The 15,537-nt window shown below is 49.4% G+C and overlaps 5 protein-coding genes across 5 annotated transcripts; 4 read left to right on the forward strand and 1 right to left on the reverse strand.

Moving 5' to 3' along the window:
* Positions 1-235: 235 nt before the first annotated feature.
* On the forward strand, positions 236-2,467 carry LCP9604111_8895 (CAZyme family GT2; the record flags this gene model as incomplete). Its single annotated transcript, XM_039077088.1, has 4 exons — positions 236-491; positions 593-974; positions 1,021-1,933; positions 1,982-2,467. 4 exons carry the CDS (start codon positions 236-238, stop codon positions 2,465-2,467), a joined length of 2,037 nt encoding a protein of 678 aa, XP_038925132.1.
* A 2,160-nt stretch (positions 2,468-4,627) lies between these two features.
* Positions 4,628-6,108, forward strand: LCP9604111_8896 (uncharacterized protein; the record flags this gene model as incomplete). The annotated part of the gene is made up of 2 exons (XM_039077089.1): positions 4,628-4,678; positions 4,726-6,108. 2 exons carry the CDS (start codon positions 4,628-4,630, stop codon positions 6,106-6,108), a joined length of 1,434 nt encoding a protein of 477 aa, XP_038925133.1.
* A 648-nt stretch (positions 6,109-6,756) lies between these two features.
* LCP9604111_8897 (vacuolar protein sorting/targeting protein 10) lies at positions 6,757-11,286 on the forward strand (the record flags this gene model as incomplete). Its single annotated transcript, XM_039077090.1, has 2 exons — positions 6,757-10,598; positions 10,659-11,286. The coding sequence occupies 2 exons, from the start codon at positions 6,757-6,759 to the stop codon at positions 11,284-11,286; spliced, it is 4,470 nt and encodes a 1,489-aa protein (XP_038925134.1).
* Positions 11,287-11,707: 421 nt separating this feature from the next.
* On the reverse strand, positions 11,708-12,446 carry LCP9604111_8898 (cytidine deaminase; the record flags this gene model as incomplete). The annotated part of the gene is made up of 5 exons (XM_039077091.1): positions 11,708-11,746; positions 11,818-11,899; positions 11,962-12,047; positions 12,146-12,279; positions 12,371-12,446. The coding sequence occupies 5 exons, from the start codon at positions 12,444-12,446 to the stop codon at positions 11,708-11,710; spliced, it is 417 nt and encodes a 138-aa protein (XP_038925135.1).
* A 528-nt stretch (positions 12,447-12,974) lies between these two features.
* On the forward strand, positions 12,975-14,979 carry LCP9604111_8899 (uncharacterized protein; the record flags this gene model as incomplete). Its single annotated transcript, XM_039077092.1, has 4 exons — positions 12,975-13,038; positions 13,100-13,698; positions 13,969-14,274; positions 14,329-14,979. 4 exons carry the CDS (start codon positions 12,975-12,977, stop codon positions 14,977-14,979), a joined length of 1,620 nt encoding a protein of 539 aa, XP_038925136.1.
* Positions 14,980-15,537: the final 558 nt, after the last annotated feature.

Genomic DNA, 15,537 nt, shown 5'->3' on the forward strand with positions numbered 1-15,537 from the left:
GCAGTTCTAGTCTCACAAATGGAGACGCCACCCAACCTGGCCCACAGTCTCAGGCAAGAAATTTACTCCAGGGATCTTTATTTGAAAGGTTATTTCGATAATAAATAGAAGAGATGCCCTCGAAGCCCCTTTCATAGCGAGAAATCCACTCTTTCACTGGTGACCTCGGGTTGCCGTCCCTTCATTCTGACTTCTATACATTCATTTATGATTGCGAATTGAATATATACCCCCAATGGCTGAAGAAAGCCCTAGAAAATCCATCGTGGAAGATGTGTTCATTCCCAAAGAACTACTTGCGACTGCCAAATTCAACTCGCCGTGGGAATTGGCTCGATGGGAACATTCTCTCCCCGAAAACAGTCGTATATCACTTCCGGAGCCTCGCACCTCTTCCAAACGTCCTCTGAGTCTTTCTTCTCTGCGAGTAGTGGCAAGACCAAAGCCTGCAACTCGGTCTCGTGGACGCAGTGATCCTTCTGCTTTTCAGTGTATGAAATTGATATCCTATTTCTATGGCAAAGACTTGTAGAAATACATGAGAGATGATGATAATCTTATATCTCAATACTGATCCTTTCTCGTTCTTCAGGTACATTCGACTACTATGAAGAGTCCGCCACATTCGAGCCTCCCTCTCCGATCCCCGAGAAAGAACCAATAACTCCAATTCAGAATGCATTCCTCAGTCCCCAATCACTCAGCAAAGTCAGCTCTCAGACAATCAGCAGCGAGCAGAGCAGCCTGCAAGAAGTCTATGAAAAAGCCAAATTGAGAGGCGTTGCTATCCAACGAAAGCATTGGGTGCGGCTATTGTTTCAATATAGCATTTATGCTTTCCTCGTTCTGTTCGTCTACTTTGTCCTCGTCGGTATGCCACTGTGGAAAGGTGCTGTCTGGTGGCTGTATTATTTTGTCCGAACCAAGTTCGTTATCCAAGGCGGATACGCAATTATCATTGGTCTGGCTGCATTGTAAGTGTTTTCTCGAGTCGCCAAGTTTCTTGCCCTAACAAACTAGATACGCATTCTGTCCTCTGATGATCCTCTTCGAGAAGGATCCTCCAGCCCTAGATTCCGAATCCGAATCTCCAGACCTGGAAAGTAATATCTCCAAGGTAAAAGCAACTGCTCTCCTCATTCCTTGCTATAAATCAGCAACAATCGTCGGCGCAACACTCGAAGCCGCCTTGAAAATCTTCCCCAAAGAGAACATCTTCGTCATAGCAAACGGCAACGACAAAAACCCCCTCGATAACACAGAAGAAGTCTGCAAACCCTACGGTGTAAACCACCTCTGGGTACCTATCGGCTCAAAGATCGTGGCGCAGTTCGTCGGCAGCTACGCAGCCAAAGACTTTGAAAATGCCGTCCTAATCGACGACGACTGTCTCCTTCCCCCAAACTTCCCAATCGCCAGCGACAGACTAAAAGGCAACGTCCGATGCATTGGATACACAATTAAAAGTGTCGGCCCCAATTCTTCAAAGGGAACGTTCTGCCAACAAGCCCAAGACCTCGAGTACAAAATGTCCGGTCTCCAACGTGCTTTCTTCGGGAAATTCGGAAGTGCTACATTCCCACACGGAGCCATCTCGCTCTGGAATATCGAGTTCTTAAAACAGACCTTCCATGAACATCCCGGCTTCTCCGTGTCGGAGGATTGGTTCTTCGGTGATGCGTGCCGGCGTCTGGGTGGACGTATTACGATGTGCTCGCAGGTCTTCGTCGAAACAGAGACGCCGGCTTCGGTGTTCTGGAGTGGTTCTGGTGGTAGTCGTGGTGGATTCGGCGAGATGACTATCTTCCAACAGCGGTTTAAGCGTTGGAATTTCTTCTTCGTTGTTGGCGTGTACTATGATTTGAAATATATCTTGACTAGCTGGAACCTGGGTTGGTGGGAGTTTGGTGCAAAGTTGTGCGTTTTTCAAGAGGTATGACAGGCACATCCATCCATCTAGGATATAAGCTAACCATGACAGGTCTATGAAACCCTCATCTACCTCTTTGCCCCCTTCATCCTCCCAATCTCATTTATAGTCCGTCCCTCATTCTGCGGAATGCTACTGGGTATTACGGTCGCGATGTACATCCTCAACGTCATAATCTTCAACGAGATTCACCTCCGACTAAAGAAGGAGCGCATTGACTGGAACGTCTTGTTGTTCTACTATACGTTCTACAAGATCGCGTTGACGGTGGTCAACGTGTTCAGCTGCTACTGGTCACTGTACAAGTACGCGCGGTACTTTGCGCAGCGGCATCCGAAGGTCATTGAGGACCGGGATGCGGTCGAGGTGTTACTTAGCCTTGAGAAGGATTCGGGTTCGAGGATTTCGGTTGAGGATGATGTTATTCCAGTTGATGGTGTGCTAGGGAGGGGCGTTGCGAGGAAGTTGACGATAACGAAGGTTCAGGCTGGAAAGAGGAGGATGACGGTGGGATCTGAGAAGGGTGGATGGATTTGAATATATAAAGCGAGTATATTATAGACTGTACATTTACAGAGTAGTGCATATGCACCTGGATTGCAAACGATCATGGTGGGACTCTTCATTCTGTACTAGTAATCCTCGTTTGATAGAGTCGGGACTGTCTCACATCTTAAGTGTCCAGCCCAGGAGAAATGCCAATGTCCAGGTCTTCTACACAAGTCTTTTGTGGTATTATCTAGTTCAACCTAGCTACCATTGCTTACTTGACAGGGGTCTGAGTCCTGGAATCGATAGTATCGCCACCGTGGACAGCATCACCAAAACGGGCACTTGCATCAGATGCCTCGTATCTTTTCTTGAAGCTAGGAAGAAACACACCCTACCGTACCAGCGGTGAATGTTTCACTCGTTTGCTTCCACAAATAGTAAAATACAACTTGCAGATGATAGATCATGTGTAAAAGCCCGACTTCGCACGCCTCGACGTGCCACGACGTGCCACGAGTCCGGAAGGAGACCCCCTCGTTTGTCTCCTGCAATTGGAGTTATATGCATTAGCCCGAAGCAAGGAGAATAAATTTGGATTGCTCTAGAGCCAGGAAACGTTCAAGGGATTTGAAGCGATTGCTAAGGGATACGCCACGTTCCGTACTTGAGCAGAAGAAGGGGTTTATTATATTGTCAACACTGTCGATTCTACACGTCATGTAGAAGGCTAGACTACCTATGTTTTATTAAGTTCCAGCCTAAAATAGTAGTCTGGATCACTTGCATGCAAGTGCTATTGTACTTCGGAATAATAGCCGATCATCTGGGATATGTTGTACATATTTGTACATTGTTACCTTTCAACTAAATCTAACAAAAGCAAATCATTGGCTCCTGGTAATCTCCGAATTACCGTCTGGACTATGAAGGTAATTTAATTTGGCTGAGTTTGGTATAGATCACTCTGATTTAGAATTATATGAGCTGTCAGGTACGCAGTAGTGTAACGGTCTTCGAAGAACCGGTTTGGTTCTTTTGGCTGTTTAGTACTAAGTTAGTGTCAGGTTAGTTAGTGTTGACTTTCTTTGTCCTAGTGGACACCCCTGCCATGAACTGTTGTTCTCATTGGACATTGAAAATTCGATACATCACTTCCCCCCAAGGGATGTCGTTCTCGTATTGTCTGTTTCCCGACCGTTAACTCCGCGACAATCCGATAGTACCAAATATTGAGGAAATAGAGACCGGGAACAGGGAAAAGGCACAAAGACCTCGTCGTTTCCAATTTTCAAGTTGAAAGTTTCCCCAGTCCCGATCTAGGATAGGTGTGTTTCAGACAGAAAATCAGCGATCTAAGTGGAGCCGAGATTGATCTCCTTACTGGGCCACGTCAAAGCGCGTAGTGACTTGGAGCGCGTAGTGACTTGGCTTCGGTGAGCTTGGTGACTTGGATGGGATTGAGGATGAATGGGCTCATATGGCTTGAAGGAATATCGATCGATCCCGAGTTCGTTTGACAGGTTCGTAGGAAGTAATACAGCGGTTCGTGATAGATCAGATAGAGGGGCATGGAAGGATCGAGAGGTGAGATCTGGGAATAGAAGTATCACAATCACAATCACAGGCAGAGGGCGCTAATGTACAGCATCCTGTCACAGATCAAAGAGTTTAAAGATATTCGGTATTCTTGTGTATATATACAGAGGGATGTCTCCTTTTACTTTTTACTTTCTATTTTGATTGTTCTATTGAATTGTTGCACACGGACTCTATAGGAGTATACTATATCCTTGGTATACTTATACCTGGACTGCCCTCGTCCTTTCTATTACCCCAATCCTGTCAATTTCTCCATACTCCTGTACAATGTCGGAGGACTTTGAGTCGCTGCCTCCAGCAGTACGAAGAAAGGTAAGGGTCCATTGTTGTCCTCCCTCACACAGCACTCCTTCGCGTCTCACCGTCACACGCTCGGACTTCTCATTTCCCTCCCCAATAGCTCCCCTCCACAGGAGATCGGCCTGACCCAATCAGGCCCGCTTTCTCCATATTTCCCTTTTCTTTGTCTGTCCTTGCTCTGTGATTGATTGCGATTGACTGTGATTTACCCCTGAATCCCCTCAGTGGAAGCTGGCAATCCACACTATCGTCCATGGCGCCACTCGTTGTCTCGTAACATTGGCCATCATGGACTAAAATTGGCCAATGCCAGCCAATGCCACCGCATGGGATACCGTTGGCTCCGCCCCATCCCCCGTATTGCCTATCCATTGTTGTCCAGTGTCCACAGCTAACTCGAACAGTTCTTCTCGAACGTCGAGCGTTTACGTATTCGGCTAGCCCAGAGCGATCACGGTTCCCCTGCCTACTCCACATCAAACTATCAGACGGATAATCGGGTCTATCGAGCCCCTCGTCTTGGGTCGGACCATCACTCGCGTGGTTTGCGGAACGGATCTAGGAAGCGAGGGCTCGAGAAGCGTCCTTCTTCTTCCAAGAAATTACACAAACCCGGATCTCTTCAATTGGCGTATTTGGCCGCCCAGGCGGACTCTCAATGCTTTCATGCCCTGCCCGCCAAGATCCAACAAAAGCTTTTCTCCCCCGAAGAACGTAGACGGTTAAGGAACGCTTACCGACAAAGTCTCATCTACGACGCCGCCGACGAAGCTTACCGCCGAGATTCTGGTCGAGATTCTAGACAATCTCGCGCTTCCACCGACACTCACTCCTCCCAGGCAACCGTGCCTGTTGTTCAGTCATCGACCGCCTTCTATTCGGATTCCGAGTCGGATGACGAAGACCCAAACATGGATCAAACATTCCATGATAGTTTCCGCTGGCTCGACGAGGATGGCGATCTTGACTTATCTCTCGATGAATACCATGCTCATGTGGCAGATGCTGCCACGAGAAAGAGAATCCGTCCCTCCTTCCGCCGCTCCTTATCCTTTTCCAACCATCTTCGCAAAACATTAGAAATCACAACTATTTCGGCTCGGGGACTCCCGCCTGTCAGCCAGTCCCAGCCGTTAACACCCCTCTCCGACCGAAGCCCCGAATCGCCTCCGTCATCCAGCTCGAGCATCGACCCCTGTGCCCAATACTATCAAGACCCCGATGCCCGCTTGAAATTGCGCGTATACCTGGCATCGCCACAAAAGTTTGACGAAGCCATTGAATTCGGATTCCCCTCTCTGGATCAAAATAATAAGGAGAATGTCTCCCCGGAACCAATCACACCGAAATCTATCTCCCCGAGACCCACCCTAGTCAATTCAGATTTTGGCACATTCTTCGAAGACGACGATGGCACCATGGTGGGGAGCCCAGGATCGGTAGAAAAAGAACCAATCCCTTCGCCCGTGCTCAAACAGTGGGACGCGTCCCGACCCTCCGAATCATCAGTTCTCTTGCAGCGACGCCAGTCGTCCTGGCTGCCCGGGACCAAGGCAGTCCCACAACGGCTTCCGGGAAACCGTGAGATGACTCTCAAAATGACCCTCACTCGGCCAGACCTTCGCACCTACTCTCCCAGCCCCCCGACTTCTTCCACAGGAAAAGAAGACCCCTTGCGATTGGCTGAACTTCCGCCAGCGGATCGCAGCCAGTCCATATGGGACTCGGACCTTGACGAGCAAGGTATGGTGAAGAAGATGTGGCGCAAGCTCCGACGCCGAGTTTGACTTGGCTAAATGTCCCGATCGATTTCGATTGCCTTCCACTCGTTTTATTTTTAATATTCCTTGATTGTTCTCAACACTAAGATGTTGTTTCTTCTTCTTCGTTTGGCGTGAACTCATTTTCGTTCTATACCATTCTGGACTTTTTTTTTCAGGATATCTGATTCTCGCGTCTTGAGCGAAGTTTTCTTTCTCCACGGTGTCCTCGACATTTTCATGTATCTATTTAGCAGTGTTCTGTACATATAACCAAGCTGCTTTATGTCAATTGATTCAACATACCATCTTTTCCCCGTTCACCACCTTCAGGGGGTTTGTAGACCAACAGACTAGTCCCAATTGTATGCTCTCATCCACGGTTGGCTGCCACTAGACGTGTTTATGGGCCACGGTTCAGTCGATAGGGCCGATAAGCACTTCACGTGACAGCAAGCTTCATCCTAAGGCCGCAGAGGCCACGCAGCTCCGTCATCATCACTATCTTAACTCACGACTTTTCTACTTGCCTGTGCATTTCTCGCTGGGCTCTAACAACACTCTCTTTTTCAGCGACTTCACATTCCCTCCCTTAATCGATTGACCCCGTATTCCCGGTCCGGTCCGCTCCAGCTCCCACCGCACACCCCATCAGATGCCTAGGCAGCACCGGTCATGATCCCACGGTGGCTGCTGCTCATACTGAGCCTGCTGCTGGTATGGACGTCACAGCCAGCAGCGGCAAAGGGAAATGAACCGAACGTTGTGACCCATGAACTCAATGCTCCGCCCGCCGACCTTTTCTACTTTCACGGCACAAACACCATCCTCTACCGTGACAAGAATACCCTCACCGCGCATGTCTCCTTCGATGGCGGAGAGAAATGGGAGATCGTTAAAGGCAAGGATGGAACCATAGAGGGCGCCGTCGAGTTGATTTGGAGACATCCGTTCGACGTCAACCGCGCGTACATTCTTGGCGAGAGTGGCAAGCACTGGATCACGACCGACCAGGCCAAATCGTGGAAATCCTTCCAGGTGGACGTACTGCCATTCGCATCGATGCGCTCATTCCCATTGGAGTTCAATGGCTGGGACCCGAAAAAAGTTATATTCATGGGTCTGGACTGCACTATCCTTGGCTGCATGCCCCAGGCGTTTTATACCGTCGACGACTTCGAAAATGTCCAACCGTTGCGCGAGATGACGCTGCAGTGTATGTGGGCTGCGAGCCGCCCGCAGTTCGCGTTGGACCTAGACATGCCGAAATCGATAGGAGACCGGATTCTCTGCGTGGTCCCTGGGTTGAAGGGGCCTTTTGAGCATACCCGTACAGAACGCTTGATATATTCCGATAAATTTTTCAAAGACGATGCGGATGGCACCGAGTCCAAATTGGACCACGGTAAACCGATGAGCGGTATCAGTCTTCAAATCCGCTCCGTGTCTAAGTATATCGTGGCGCGCCTTCAATCACGCGGCACCCAGGAGCAGGCTTTATACGTCAGTGACGACTCGAATGTGTGGCACCGCGCGGAATTTGGCAAGCGCCGCATTGAAGAGGATGCCTATACTATCTTGGAAAGCACCAACTACAGCATCCAGATCGACGTGCAAACTACCTGGCATGATAACCGGATGGGAAGTCTTTTCACGTCCAACTCCAATGGCACCTACTTTACGAAGAACATCGAGCACACGAACGAGGACCTGAATGGCTTGGTCGATTTTGAGAAAGTCACGGGTATCCAGGGTATCACGATCGTCAACACGGTCAAGAACTGGGAGGAAGCTGAGAATTCTGATGCAATCAAAAAGAAGCTTATCAGCAGTATTAGTTTTGACGATGGAAGGACATTCCAGCCTCTCAAGGCTGATAAAGACGAGCTACACCTCCATTCCATGACCACCTACGCCGCTCTACACGAGATGCCCTTCCCAGATCACCGGATGTTCTCAAGCCCCGCTCCGGGCTTGACCATGGGCGTTGGTAACACTGGAGGTCATCTTGAAGACTACTCGGATGGTGATCTTTACGTTTCAGACAACGCGGGTCTCACCTGGCGTCGCGCGCTCAAGGGCCCGCACCGGTACGAGTTTGGCGACCAGGGAGGTGTGATTGCGGCCGTCTTAGATGGCAGCAAGACGGATAAGGTCCAATTTTCTATCGACCACGGGAAAGAGTGGGAGTCGATTGATCTGAAGCAGAAGATCAGGCCTCTGTTCCTGATCTCAACGCCGGATTCGACCAGCCTCAAGTTCCTGCTTGTTGGCATCTCCGATGATGACACCAAGGTCCTCATGTTCTTCATAGACTTCGATGGCCTCCACGAGCGCCAGTGTGGCACCGATGACCTCGAAGAGTGGACTGCGCGTTTAGATGAAAAGGGCGAGCCGGATTGTCTGATGGGTCAAAAGCAGTTCTTCTACCGCCGCAAGGCAAACGCGGATTGCTTCATCAAGAAGGAGTTTGCCATTAGCGGCCCTGAATTCAAACCCTGCAAGTGTTCCGCTGAAGACTTTGAATGCGACTACAACTTTGTTCGCAGCGAGGACCGCAAGGAGTGTCTACCAGCTGTCCCGCTGACACCCCCGGCTGGCAAGTGCACTGAGCCCAGCGATAAGTACATGGGGCCCTCTGGATGGAGACTCATCCCCGGTAACTCATGTATCCGCGAAGGCGGCGAGAATCTCGACCGCCAGATTGAGCGCTCCTGCTCGAATGTCACGGGGCCTGCTCCCATTACCGATGGCAAACCTCGCGCAGAAAAGCCACAGATCATCTCTGCCAAAGATACAAACTACTTCTATCTCGAACGACAGGCCAGTAACAACGGCGTTGATGAGACTATCATGATGCTCACAGACAAATATGAGCTGCATATCTCGCGTGACCATGGCCGGAACTGGAAGCAGGTCCACGCGGATGAGAAGTTTACGGAAATGGTCCCGCATCCTTACTTCAGTGATGCAGCTTTCTTCCTCACCAACAGCAAGAAGGTGTACTACACTATCAATCATGGCGATTCTTTCCACTTCTTCGAGGCTCCTAGTGTGCCGACCAAGGAGAACATCCGCGCACTCGCTTTCCATGAGAAGTTCCAGGACTCCCTTATCTGGATTGGTCACAAGGACTGTGAGGGGAAGAACTGTCGCTCACAGGCGTACGTCACCGACAAGCGAGGCGCTAGTTGGGACCCGATGCTTATTGGAGTCGCCGACGGCGGTTGCAACTTTGGATATCACGAGGGCCGCAACAACAGTGAAAAACTAGTGATTTGCGAGCAGTATAAAGATGAGGAAAAGAACAATAACCGACAGCTGGTTATCAGTGATGACTATTTCTCTACTATGGACGTCAAGTTTGAGAACATCGCCCGTTCTGCTACCAAGAACGGGTTCGTCGTCGTCGCCTGGTACGAAGGAGACCAGAAGGAATACCTGAATGCCAGCGTCAGCGTCGACGGTCGCACTTACGCGAATGTGCACTTCCCTTTCAACATCAAGGTTCCTCAGTATACCGTCCTGCCTAGCTCTCCGCACGCATTGTTCCTTCTTGTGATGGTTAACGGGGGCGATGAACGCAGCTTCGGCTCTTTGGTCAAGAGTAACAGTAACGGCACCTACTTTGTCCAGAGTCTCGAGGGGCTCAACGTTAACGACCGCGGCTACACGGACTACGATGAGTTGCAAGGCCTCGAGGGCGTGGCCATTGCCAATGTGGTTTCAAATCGGGAAGAAGTGCTGAGCAAGGGTGCCGCCAAGAAGCTACGCACTATGATTACCCACAACGACGGTGGTCAGTGGATGCTTCTGGCTCCCCCGAGTCAAGATGTCGATGGCAAGAAATTCGGCTGCTCCGTTACGGAGGGCAAGGGCACTGAGAAATGCGCTCTCCATTTCCACGGCTACACGGAACGCCGCGATTATCGCGACACCCTCTACTCGGGCTCCGCCATCGGCCTGATGCTCGCGCTCGGAAACGTCGGTGAACATCTCACTAGCGCAGCTGAAGCCGACACATACCTCACCAGGGACGGCGGCATCTCCTGGACGCAAGTCAAGAAGGGACAATATATGTGGGAATTCGGCGCAGCAGGCTCGGTAATCGTGCTCGTCAGCGACCGGAAGGCCACCAAGGTCGTACACTACACGCTCGACGAGGGCGCGAGCTGGCACGAGTTCCAGTTTGCCGAAAAAGAACTGGTCATTGACGATATATCCACCGTGCCATCAGACACATCGAAAAACTTCCTGCTCTGGGGCATGGACGAGGGCAAGCGTGTCACCATCACGCTTGACTTCAGCGGTATCTGGAGCCGCGACTGTAACGACGATGAGAAAGATTACTATAACTGGGCCCCCAGTCATCCCTTCCAGGAAGAAAATTGTCTCTTCGGCCATGTCGAGGAGTACCACCGCAAGAGACCTACTGCTGAGTGCTGGAATTCCTGGCGTGAGCCACATCTCCACAGCATCGGCCGGAACTGCACGTGCACCCGGGCTGATTTCGAATGGTAAGCAAAAACACACAATCACCCCCTCATCCAATCTAAATACCAACTAACATGAAACAGTGACTACAACTACGAAATCCAATCCGACGGCAGCTGCGGCCTCGTCCCAGGTCTCCAACCCCAAGACCACATCGCACAATGCGCCCAAGATCCCGAAAAGGTTGAATACTGGGAACCCACCGGCTACCGTCGGATTCCGCAGACAACCTGCGAAGGCGGCCTCCTACTAGACCAGGACGTGTCAAAACCGTGCCCATCCAAAGAAAAAGAGTACCAAAAGAAGCACGGCATCAGCGGAACAGGTCTATTCTTCGCGATCGTGACACCCATCGTCGCCGCCGTCGCCGTAGGCTGGTACGTGTACACGCACTGGGACGGCAAATTCGGCCAGATCCGGCTGGGCGATACCGGCGTCGCATCGCATAGCTGGTTATCCAGGGACTCGGTGCTGGTCGTGGTACCTGTGGCGATTATCGCGGGTATTGTTGCAGTTGCGCAGTCTTTGCCGTTACTTGTTAAGAGTCTGGCGCGGAGCGCGTCTGGTCTGTTTGGCAGGCGTGGGGCGCAGAGACCTTATGCTACGCGTGGGTCGTTTGCGGCGAGGAGAGGGGATTATTCTTCTGTTGTTGATGATGAGGATGAGCTGCTTGGGGCTGATGATTTTGACGATGAGGAGGAGCAGGCTTAGACTTTGACTTGAGCTTAAATTTGGGCTTGGATTATGAGTTTGAGTATGGAATTTTGATATAGCTGCCTTTTTTGTGGTTTCCGATTGGAAATGATCTTTTTGGGGTTTTGACTCTTGCGACATTATGAGCGTGCCATGAACCTTTTTGCTTTCTTTCTTCTTCTTCTTCTTCTTCTTTTTCTTCTTGTTGGTTTCGGATTCGGTTTTCATACGCTGTGGTTGTGGCCCTTGGCTTTTATATACAGAAGGCTCTCTAGGCCCGTGGGCTGTATATCCCCCATTGAACAAACCAAAATTCAGATTTTTACTAGATTTCTTGAACAGAAACCGGTAAATGGATTTAATTTCAATGGATATTAGACTCCGATCCAACTCCTCGCCCTCTTTTCTGTCTCTGATATCCATAAACACATCCCTATCTCTATTTAAGATGGTCGGGTCCGAATGAGTCGGGCAGCAACTGGGTTCATTAGTACAGAGAATGGAAGATGTATAAAACAGATATATCTAAAAAAGAGAAAAGAAACTCACCTCCTCCATAGTCATAACTTTGTAATTTCCCTCACCGTCGTACATGTATACTGGGAAAGAAGGCGAAGTAAACTCGCGAATACTGTATCCCAATGAGCTAGGCAAAAAAAAAAGGAAAAAAAGAGGAGGAAGAAGGAGACTCACAACTGCCTACACATCCCACAAGGCGAAGCAGCAGGTTTGATATCCGTCGCGACAGCCAGAGCCTTGAATTCCTTATGGCCGGCAACCTGTGGGAGTTAGCAAAGATCCAGACTTGGGCCGGTTCATATAACAAAGACAGTGATAACAACCGAAGTAGACCAGGGGAAGATAACATAGAACATACAACAGCAGTGCCAAAAGCCACGCGCTCAGCGCATGTTCCGACTGGATAGGCGGCATTTTCGACGTTAGCGCCGGCGATGAACTCGCCCGATGTCGTGAGGATGCATGCTCCGACACGGAACTTGGAGTATGGGCCTGGGAAGGTGTTAGTTCGGTGTTGTTTGTACTTAAAACTGGATATCGGGTGCTTATGCTGCTTCAAAGGGAAGGAGGGAAAGGGTCATACAGTAGGCAGTTGCTTTGGCGTCAATGGCCTTGGTGGACAGAGCTGTCAGCTCCTGGGTTGTGAGTGTTTGAGCCATTCTAGTTAATGTCAAATAGAGAGGTGTTCAAGGAAGAGGGGAGATGAGGGGGATTTTATCCGCTGATAGGCGATAGGCGATTTTCCAAGGTTATGCAACGTTGAAGGAGGAGATATGGAGGTGATTGGTTGTTTTCAGATGGTTACAATGTACAAGATATGAGCATTCATTTCTGATGTCAAGTGAGATGGGTTCGAATATTGCTCTGATATAGAACAGTTAGCCCTAAATGGTATGTTGTATGTGCTACAGTAAGAAAGTTAGAGAATACCACACCGTATCAATACTTCAGATACTACTTGATCTAGCAGACTAGATACACCTCATGTCAGAATTAAGCATACATTCAACAGATATTCCAATTATTCTACGGAGATAGAGTATCTTCAGATATGGGACGTTGAATGCCCCTGGACATATGGATAATGACTAAGCATTGTTTCCCTCCTACCCCCCCCCCGCTTATACGAACATACGATGCTCTGAGCTGTAAACAGCTCTAGAGACAAGTCTTGTCATCCCCCAAACATGCCCGTACCCTTTAATCTAGGCGTCCAAGTCATCAACGGCAAAAAGACCTTTATACCACTAGGTAAGCTCATTCCCCTGACCAGACCACCAGTCTCACCTCACCAATCTCACCAGTGCAACAGAGAACAATCCAGAGGTCCACGCGCATCTATGTAAGAACCTTGGAGTATCCCCGAGCCTCACCTTCCATGACGTCCTCTCCACCACCCCAGAAATGCTCTCCTGGATCCCACGGCCCGTGAACGCCCTCATCCTCCTCTGCGACAGACCCATCTACCTCGCTGTACGGTCTCACGTCGAACACAGCATACCCGAGTATCTCGGCAGCGGAGTCGACGAGCCCGTGCTATGGATGAAGCAGACGATCGGACACGCGTGTGGACTGATGGCTTTGCTACACGTGGTGGTCAATTTGGAGAACGGGAAATATGTTCTGGCCGGATCAGAGCTGGAGAAGATGGTAAAGCGGGCAGTCAGCCTAGGGCCGGCGGAGAGGGCGCGGCTCTTGTACGATTCGAGGTTTCTGGAAGAAGCGCATATGGATGCGGCGTCGGAAGGGTGCTCGATTGTGCCTTTGCCGCAGGAGGAATGCGGCTTTCATTTCATTGCTTTTGTTAAGAAAGATGGAAAGGTTTGGGAATTGAATGGAGGCATGAATGGTCCCCTATTGCGAGGTGAATTGGAGGGGGACTTGTTGGACGACGAAGGGCTGGATCTGACGGTAAGGGAGTTTTTACATGCTGCCGACACGGAAGTTCATAGGGGGATGAGTATTATTGCAGTGAATAATACTATGTAACTTCTGTCTTTGTGACTTCTGTCTCTGTCTCTATGTCTTTATGTCTTATGCCTTATGTCTTATATCCTATACGACTTATCATGATATTACCATCTATCGATGTGACGTCATTCATCTAAAATCCGGGGTGGCCTCCAAGGTTTATAAACCTTGGAATCCTACTTATCATTGTTGAGTTGTGCTTATTCTTAGCACCTACAGTTTATCATTTATACTACCCTCGAAAAGACTCGAAAACTAACTGCAATGACCACAATCCTCGTCACCGGCGCCACAGGCAAACAGGGAGGCTCTGTCATCAACAACCTCCTAGAGAAAAGTGCCCCTTTCAAGATCCTCGCCGTGACCCGTGATGTCAATTCTGCTTCATCGAAGAAACTCGCCCAGAAGTCTTCTAGTATCACATTGATCCAAGGCAACCTCGATGACCCGGCTGCCATCTTTGAGGATGTAGCGCTTCAAACCTCGGAGCCAGTCTGGGGCGTGTTCAGCGTCCAAGTAAATCCCTGAAACACAATACCTCAGATATACCCCGACTTACCAATAAAATAGGCTGTCAATCCCGGAAACACCGACGAAAGACGCCAAGGAATGGCTCTCATAGACGAATCCATCAAACAAGGCGTCAAGTACTTCGTATACAGCTCTGTCGACCGCGGTGGCGAGAAATCAGACAAAAACCCAACTTCAGTCCCGCATTTCATTTTCAAACACGAGATCGAGAAGCATCTCAAGGAGAAAGCAAACGGGACCGACATGGAATGGACAATTCTCCGTCCGGTTGCTTTCTTCGATAACCTCACGCCAGATTACTTCGGGAAGGTGTTTGCAACCGCATGGCGGATGTATCTGAAGGGCAAGCCGCTGCAGGTGATCGCGACGAGCGACATTGGATTCTTTGCTGCGGCAGCATTCATGAACCCTGAAGCTTGGAAGAATCATGCCGAGTCGCTTGCTGGCGATGAATTGACGTTTGATCAGATGTCGGAGATTTTCAAGACCTTGACTGGCAATAACGTACCGACCACTTTTGAGATGCCGGTTTGGTTGATGCTGTCTATTGTCAGGGAGATGGGTGCCATGTTCAAATGGTTCCATGATGAGGGCTTCGGTGCGGATATTCCGGCCTTGAAAAAGTTGCACCCTGGTTTGAAGACTTTTGGGGATTGGTTGAAGGAGGATAGCAAATTCGAGACACATTAGTGTTGGTTGTTCTTGTTTGGATTTCAGAGGACTAGTTATTATGCGAAAGAGGCCTTTCGCCTCCTACCTTCGCTTGAGATTGGCTTTGTTTGTTCTGGATTATATGACAATGGTAACTGAGAAACTGAGTCACCCTGGGTGTTAAAGTTGGAATGAATTTATTTGCAATGTTTCAATTCTATTCTATACAAAAAAATAACAAGCCAAGATGGCAGAAAAGCTCAGATTAAATACCGTTCACCAGATTCAAATGCCGAGTAGCGAGCGAGTGAGATATCCACCAGGGAGTGCCATAGATGGGCCATCATCGGCTAGACTGGAGATGCTTGGCCTGACATACATCAAGCCAGGCAAGTCTTTTAGGCACAATTCGATGCTTCACAAATCGAGCGGAAAGCGTTAAACAACGCTTGATTTTCAAAAGAAACAGTAGGTTAGGCATCGAGAAGGAGAAGTAAAAGTGAAAGAAAGTGTAGAAGCAAGAATCGTGTTTGAATGTATCGGGGTATAGCGCACGATGCCAAAATCCAAAGAGTTAGGTATTGAAGAATTCAAAGG

The sequence above is a fragment of the Penicillium roqueforti genome, assembly GCF_015533775.1.
Source record: "Penicillium roqueforti strain LCP96 04111 chromosome Unknown scaffold_38, whole genome shotgun sequence".
Lineage (NCBI taxonomy): Eukaryota > Fungi > Ascomycota > Eurotiomycetes > Eurotiales > Aspergillaceae > Penicillium > Penicillium roqueforti.